Raw genomic sequence first — 8,644 nt, 5'->3', positions numbered from 1 at the left:
TGTGTTTCTTAACTCTTAACTCAAGAGGGTTCTCTCGAGTCTCAATTAATATTTTTATTTGCACTGTTATAATCTAGTCACACGATGGATAGATGGCCGGATATTTTTCTTTTTTCACGGATCAACATGAGAATTTTTTTAGAGTCTCAACTCTGACAAACCTAGACGGTCAGTGGTGGATCCAGCTGGCGGTACAGTGGACTATGAACCACTCTAATAATTTGCATCAGTTTAAGATCTATATAGGTGTGTAAATTTATTTAAAACAAATTTCAGAGTTAATTATATTGGCATGTTAAATTATGGTAAATTAGACCACTCTTATCTATAATTCTAGATCTATCACTGTAGATGGTGTACCTAGCATGGAGCTTTTTGAGTCTTGTCACTCCTCCCCAAGTTCTACGTACCAAATCATGCAACTTTTGGTCCTTTTGCACGTACTTGTTACGGCTAACATTTGAACGCAGCTTTACTTTTGGTCCTTCTGCACGTACTTGTTACGGCTAACATTTGAACGCAGCTTTACTTTTGGTCCTTCTGCACGTACATCGCATAAGTTGCTAGCTCTACTCTGTCCCCAACCTTCAATTTCAATATCAAAATTTATAGAGAAAGAAAACCAATTAGTGGGTGTTAGTACAACCGATTATGTATGAGACGGCTTTTCTTCGATAGTTGCAGAGGTACCACTCAAACAACCGTTGATCAATTTTTTTTACAATAAAGAGAATTGATTCGGTTTGTAAGGAAAACTGAGTCCGAAAATCTTAACAAATGTATGATTTTAGAGAGAAAAATCAACATCCAACCTCAAGACGATAATACGACCCTAAATCATCAGATAATGCTCACATTAAATGGCACAACCCGATAACAAAAAATACCAACCCAACTCAACTCGTGCGTTAACCAATCAAACAATTGTCACCCTCACAACTCGGTTGGCGAAACCCTGCTCCCACGCTGCACATCTCTGCTCCCTTAGAACTCGGTCGGCGAAACCCTGCTCCCATACCGCACCTTTTTGTCACACAAGTTAGCAGCGTGTCACTTCGAAAAAACACGCATTGGACCAAATCGTTGTTGTGAAGTGTCAATTTAGAATGAAAAGCCATCATGAATCGATGACGTAGAGGTAAATCTACCGAAGAAACCGGCGGAAACAAAAAGCAATTGCTTCTCAAAGTGACGTCTTAAAAGAAATAAGATCAATGCCACCATCCTCCTTCCTATCAGTGTGATTTGTAGCAGGCACGTCAGGTTTTAGAAGAACCTTCAGAACTTTCTTGACACAGGCCACTCGTACCAACTGGCACGTCCATAAGATAATTAAAAAACATCGTCCAGATGATCTTGGCATTAGCCAAAGATCGATGCTCCAACCCGTAGTGTAGTAGTAGATGCTTACTGTAACCTATCGTCCAAGTGGAACAATATAATCATTATACACTAATCCTGGTGCTAAATTCCACTCGACGACATATGAGCACGTCAAGAGGATACTTGGAAGGGGTGGATTGGCCAAGGAACTTTTAGGATCTGTAAATTCAAGCTTGGTAGGAACACAGTAGCTAGTTAACCTGGACAAATGTTATGTACTTGCGTAAAAAATACTTGGCGTTTTAAACATAATACGGTATTCGATGCATATATTTAACTACTAGTTTTATTAAAATATATTTATAAAATATAATAAGCTTATGAGATTATGAAAGTATTTTTCAAGACAAATAAATACATATAATTTTTATATTTTGAAACTAAATATTTTAAAAATTATTGATGATCAAAATTTTAAAAATTTGATTGAATTTTGTTTAAAAAGTTATATATTTATGATCGAAGAGAGTAGGAACCTGCATGCAAGTTTGTTTTGCAGTAGAGATCAAATGGTTCCCAAGGCGAAGCACTCAAGCTAGAAGAGAGGGCTGAGATGGCAAACGCGTTTGGGATAGATGAACAAAGATGTCGGATAGACGATAGAGATGGATTAAACCGCAGAGGGGAAGAAGAGCAAGCCGTTAGATCTGGATCGAAAGGCCCCCCCCCCCCCCCCCAAAAAAAGGACAGCTATACCCATGGAAAAGCTATAGAACAGCCTCATGCTTACTTCGGAGGAATCATTCAGATTGGTCTGCAAGGCCGAGCGCTGAAGCAATGGCGCGGTGACTGACGAAGATGAGAGTGTACCCAACTGCCCGTAAATAGGCACGCAAAGCACTCCGCTATTATTTTGTGGCTCGAGCTGTTCATGTAGGACGAGGGTGGGAGCTAGAATGCCACGAACTCTTGTGGATGCTCGACTCTCATGCGTGCTTGCAACATGCCGAGTAGCTAATGTGACCTCTGTACGGGGTGCGCCGCGTTCTTCAAAGGTGGTAAGGACTCGAATCCATCAAAACCACTCCTGTTTAATCAAGCTGCAGTATGGAGATAGAAGCAGCAAAAGAAGGTGAACAAGCAAGTTGGCCCCTTTCAGGTACCAAAATCACAGCTTAACCCCTGAACAAGGGTGGCTATCATATCCATATAAATACTGCTTCCAGCATCGTCTCCGAGTTGCAACTTCACGAGCATACAAGAACAGAGACAAATTCGCGCGCCCACAGCCCTGTCGTCATGGCCGACACGGCCATAGCCCCTCTCCTTACTAGCCACAAGGCCAAGCTGAGGCTTGCGAAGGAGCCGTCCATCGACGACACGATCGAGACGTACATCGGCGCCACCGGCGCCATGCAGCTGTTCAAGGCCATTCTGCTGGCCTTCGCGTGGGCCTTCGACGCGCAGCAGGTGTTCATCTCCGTGTTCACGGACGCTGAGCCGCAGTGGCACTGCACCACCGGCTCCCCTGCGGCGTCCTGCTCGCCGGCCGCGGCCTCGCCGTGCGCGCTCCCGCCCGGCGCGTGGGCGTGGGACCGCCCAGCCGAGACGTCGGTGGTCTCTGAGTGGGCGCTCAAGTGCGCCGGCCCGGCGCTCGTCTCGCTCCCGGCGTCGTCCTTCTTCGCCGGCTGCCTGGCCGGCGGGTTCCTGCTCACCACGCTCGCGGATTCGCTCCTCGGGCGCAAGACGATGCTCCTCGTGTCCCTGGTCTCCATGTCCGTCGCCGGCGTGCTCACGGCCTTAGCGCCCAACGTGTGGGCGTACGCCGCGCTGCGGTTCTTGTGCGGATTCGGCAGGTCCATGGTGGGCACGTGCACGCTGGTCCTGTCCACGGAGCTCGTCGGGAAGAGGTGGCGCGACACGGTGAGCGTGGCTGGGTTCTTCTTCTTCACCATCGGATTCCTGTCCCTCCCGGCGCTCGCCTACACGTTCCGAGATGCGTCGTGGCGGAACATGTACTTCTGGACGTCCGTGCCTTCCCTCTGCTACTCCATCCTGCTCTACTTCCTCGTCCAGGAGTCGCCGCGGTGGCTGCTGGTGCGTGGCCGGAAGCAGGACGCCATCGAGACGCTGCAGCAGATCGCGTCGCTCAACGGCAACAGCATCACGTCCAGTTTCTCGATGCTGCACGCGTGCACCATGCACGAGGACGACGGGGCCAGCGGCGCCGGGGGCGTGTTCGCCACGCTGCAGACGATGTGGGAGCGGCCGTGGGTGCTCCGGAGGCTGGCGGCGATCATGGCGGCCAGCTTCGGCGTCGGCACGGTCTACTACGGCATGCCGCTCAACGTCGGCAGCCTGGGCTCCAACCTCTACCTGAGCGTCACGTACAACGCGCTGGCCGAGCTGCCGTCGTCCATCCTGGCGTGGCTCTTCCTCGGCAGGGTCAACCGGCGGAGCTCCGTGGTCGCGCTCACCGTGGCGGCGGGTGCCTTCAGCCTCGCGTGCGTTGCCATCCCGCCGGGCTCGGCGGCGCGGATGGCCGCCGAGATAGTCTCCTTCTTTGCGACGTGCACGGCGTTCAACATCATCCTGATATACTCCATCGAGCTGTTCCCGACGTCCGTGCGCAATTCGGCGGTGGGGCTGGTGCGGCAGGCGCTGGTGCTGGGCGGCGTGGCGGCGCCCGTGCTCGTCGCGCTGGGCCGCGAGAGGAGCTTCTGGTCATTCGGCGTGTTCGGGCTCGCCATCGGGTGCTTCGGGCTCTTCGCGGCCTGCCTGCCGGAGACGAGGGGGAGGACCATGTCGGACACCATGGAGGAGGAGGAGCACAAGGAAGCCGCTGTCGCGTCCTGCACCGGCACAGCCGCCATTGGCACGAACTGTAACAGCGACCTCGTGTAGTGACGTTCTCGCTGTGATATTTTTGGCCGCGTGGTTAGATGTGCCCATCCACTGGCTGGTCAAGCACGAAGCTGTCACTCCAGTGAGCTGTTGTAAACTTGCTGCATATAATTCAGTTTAAAAATTCATTGTACAACCGATGAATATCTGCAAGTTGGTGAATCCTGAGCAAATAAGTGACCGCATACACTGCAGCAGATCCATGCGTGTCGCTAGTACTACAAGATAGTGTCTATAATGCATGTTCCCCCCTTTTCTATGACACCATCGGTTTTTTTTTTGTCCAAACGAGCTAAGGCTCAAGTTTGGACTATCCACATGAACCACATCAACGAGAGCTAGTACAAATTGCTGTCTTATGCGACTTCTTAGTGTTATTATCTTAGATATTAAATAGCTTTCTACGTAGAATAAAAAATAATATGATAAACAATTAGAGAAAGAGAAAGAAAAAACTAGTGCTTTTATAAAAAACAAGTTAGGCACAAAATCTAACATAACAAAATAGCTAAGAAATGCATTGGAGCTTGAGAACATAATCCAAGAAGTAAGACATAAGCAAAATAATGTATTATGATGAATGTAGTTTCAACAAGTAATATCTATATTTATTGATCGGTTTCACTAATAAATACTAAACATTATGAGAGTTTATATTTACTTTAGTATCTAAATGATGTGGAAGATTAAGATATTGCTTGTATATACTAGGAGTGGCCTTATGGAAAGGTTATTGGTTTCAGTCAACTACGGAGTTGTCCTTGTCTCACTGAGTTTATCGTAGTGAAAATAGTAAAAACACTACGAGAACTCACTTGCCCCTCCAAGAAGAAGTAAGGGTCTCTGCAGATTCCCTCCCTGCACTTCTTTTCTCGCCAACGTGGGCTGTTTTTGCTGATGTGGACAGCTAGGCGTGCCAACTCGGGATGCTTCATGCATCAGGTACCGGGATTGAGATTGATATGTTCCATGAAGTACCACTTTTTTAAAAGCCACTTATGGACAATTATATTAGAAAGAGTGAAAGAATAGCATCAAAGATGCCTATATTTTAGGTTACAGGTCAATTGGTCAGGCTCAAGGTCGAAATTGGAAAAGAAAGACGATGTACACTGACAATTGGGCGGACAATTATGAATTTTCGCAGTTTTCTCTTAGAGCTATCAGAATTTTCGCAGTTTTCTCTTAGAACTATTAGAGCATGAGCACCCGACAGACCCAGGTCATTGCCTCCTCTTGTATTCTATGTAGCAGTGCGTCTTCTGTGGGCTCTTCACCTTGAAAGATCTGGCAATTTTTTTCTTTTCACCACTCCCAGAGTGTCAAGATGATCAGTAATTTGACGCCTTTTTGCAAGCTCCTCGCCTGTTGGGCGCGCTCAGCTCACCAACCCTCCATCGAATCTGGGCTGATCCAAGAATCTGGATGCAAGGATGGTAGATGTAGCCACTCGGCTATACGCGGCCAAAAGTGTTTAGTGGTCGGGCATTCGACAAAGAGATCCATCGTGGTCTCAAGGTTGTGAATACACATTGGGCAAAAATATTGGTTCTTGTAGTGACGAAGGTGCAAGCGTTGGGCTGTTCATAGTCGGTCCTAGATGAGAAACCATGCAAAAAAAAAAAAATTGTATTTTGGTGGCATCCAAACCTTCCAAATTATTTTCTTGAAACTCTTGTTCGGCAAGTTTGTGAATTAGGATTTGTATGCCGACCGCGTAGTGTAGGATCCATGTGTCGTGAGTGTCCAGGTTATTGTGTCCTCTGTTTGGCTTAACAACACTTCATTGATCCTATCCCATAGCTGCACAAATTTGTCAATTAATTGTGTGTTCAAATCATGTCGGAGATCGTGAATCCAGTTGTTTTCTTGTAAGGCATTTGCAACCGTCCGATTCTTGAGTGTGAGTACAACGCTAGGGCTATGTCTTTTGGGGTCTCTCTGTGCAGCCATCTAGCGCACCAGAATATGGTGTCTTCTTGCCATCACCTAGAGTGATCTTAGTGTATGAATGGAATAAGGCCATATCTCCCAAGTCGCATAGCACCAGGTATCGTATCCAAGAGAACCCGAGCCCCGCTCTTAGTTGGAAAGCAACCGGCAGATTCTCTCTTACATTTTAAAAGAAAAAGATTACTCCCTCTCTCTTTCCCACTCTCTGTCATTGCACCGTGTCTCTCTTGAACTTCTCGCCTCCTCTCACCATAGCCGGCAGATTGCTATGGCTGTTGATTGCATTGATCAGAGAAAAAACAAATGGTAGTTCTTATAGAAGGATGCTAAAAAGCTTTCATTTGTTCCCTATACTCATCCCATGAACACTACCAACTTTGCTAGAGGTACTTTGCTAACCTATCTTCAGCAGGAAGCTAAAGTCAACCAAAGTGCATGTCAAGATCTGAATTTTGAAGACATCTTTGCTCGCTGCACGTGCGGGAGCATCTTAACTCTCTCTCCCTGCTTTGTGTGCGTGCGTACCTATATATCATAACTATAAAAACTATTTTTTAACACTCATGGTGTATTTTCATAGACGACTCATATGACAAACCGTCTGAGCAGTTGGTAGGACCCCTTGCGGTTTTGAGACACCTATGTTAAAAGGTCATTTCCAGAGACGGGTGATATAAGAAGCCGCCTCTGATAATGGTTATTTCCAAAGATAGTTTCTTATGTGAATCATCTTTGATAATGTGATGATTAACATAGGCGGGTCACGTAAGAAGCCGCTCATGTAAAAGGTTATTTTCATAGATGGTTCTTTATATAAACTGTCTTTGGTAATGAGATGATTAACACAGGCGGGCCACATAAGAAGCTACCTCTGATAATAGATGACAGCTTATCTTAAAAAATTCATAATTTTTTCATACGAAGTCGGATGAGGACAAACTTTATAAGAAAATTGTAACCCTTGACGAGGTCTACAACTTTGTAGTTGTAAATTTTTTCATTTGAAGTCATTTAGGTGTCCAAATAATCATTGGAAGTTTTAGACATGAGAAATAAAAAAGATTGCATATGCTATTAGTATCACTAGTACTTCTATGGTGGGATGGTAAGGATGTATCGCACGAGCTGAGAGGTCCCGAGTTTGAGTACCATGAACTGCACAAGCGTAAAAAATCGTGTGACTTGTGACTTGCGACAGCGCGGCCACGGGGGTGCTTGGTCGGACAAAAAAAAAATTAGTTTTTTTGGGCAAAAAACGTCAATCGGGGACCGACTATCAGAGGCGATCCGCTTAAGGAACCGTCTGTGGAAATAGGAATTACCACATATGGTTTCTTAAGTGAACCGTCTCTAGTAATCGGTTTTCACAGGCGATCTCTTTTGTGCCTGTGGAAATCATCCATTTCCGTAGATTTCCGTAAGTCTCCGACTAGAGGCGGATGGTTAAACACATTTGTAAATGGATTACCACCCGCTTCTAAAAACTGTTTCTGTAGTAGTATATGTTTCCTCCAAGCAAACATACATACACGCACGTGTATATGTGGCAGTCTCGCTCTCGCTCTCGAGGTGGTGAGTGGCTGGTGTGGGCTCGAGCTGCAAGCGGGGGAGGCGGTGGCCATGGTGGGCTGCAGAGGCTCGACGATGGCAGCGTGTTGCGGAACTTTTTTTTTTGAAGAAGCCTTAGAGGAAAAAAGCTCGCAACGTTGAGCCTTTGGGGAAGTGGGCACTGACTAGTGAAAAATTTGGAATTTTGCCAAATGAGTTTTGCAGTTTTGTCACTCCAAAGATTGATTTCGCAAAACTGCACCTAAACATTGACTCTTGATATATTTTTTCCATTATGCAGTTTTGAAACAATATTTTGAATGTGGTTATGTATAACATGAATTGACATAATGGTAAGAAAATCAAACAGCCAACATTTTGGATGGTAATTTTGCAAAGTAAATCTTTGAAGTGGCAAAAATCCAAATTTCTCCTAATCAGTTGAGCCCACCCGAGTGCCATGGGGGCCACCTATCGGTTCCCCACTCATTTTCCTTTGCTCCCTCTTTGGCCCATTCTCAGCGGGGCCAACTATCAGTGGAGATGGCTGCTTCCACTACGGCGTGAGGGGCGCTGCCTCTACAACCCCAGCTTGGAGTACGTGCCACTGCCACGTCCACGCCAAAAACGAGAGGAGTGTGGTATGCTCCTGCAGTGTTCCTATGCAGTAGCGACACCACCTATAATGACGTGATCTACCAGCAACCTAATGTACTAGGGGTTCATTATGTCATGCCCTCCCTAGGATGCAGCATGGTTCAGCTTGGTAATTTTGCTAAGATCATCTTCAGTAAATACTCTAAAAATATATCCCCTATAACACTGTTATAATATCATCTAATACTATTACAATACTCTCTATTTTTTTTTATTTCTAGCAGCTACCATATTTCCTACCTTCCTTACTCTCTTCTCC

The 8,644-nt window shown here is 46.2% G+C and overlaps 1 protein-coding gene across 1 annotated transcript; it reads left to right on the top strand.

Moving 5' to 3' along the window:
* The first annotated feature begins 2,554 nt into the window (after nucleotides 1-2,554).
* Nucleotides 2,555-4,363, top strand: LOC133892809 (organic cation/carnitine transporter 2-like). The gene has a single exon (XM_062333763.1). It carries the CDS (start codon nucleotides 2,623-2,625, stop codon nucleotides 4,225-4,227), a length of 1,605 nt encoding a protein of 534 aa, XP_062189747.1. The 5' UTR covers nucleotides 2,555-2,622; the 3' UTR covers nucleotides 4,228-4,363.
* The last annotated feature ends 4,281 nt before the right edge of the window (nucleotides 4,364-8,644 follow it).

This window comes from Phragmites australis, chromosome 15, assembly GCF_958298935.1.
Source record: "Phragmites australis chromosome 15, lpPhrAust1.1, whole genome shotgun sequence".
Classification (NCBI taxonomy): domain Eukaryota; kingdom Viridiplantae; phylum Streptophyta; class Magnoliopsida; order Poales; family Poaceae; genus Phragmites; species Phragmites australis.
The sequence above is the reverse complement of the archived record's forward strand: the minus strand, read 5'-3'. Positions and strand labels throughout refer to the sequence as shown.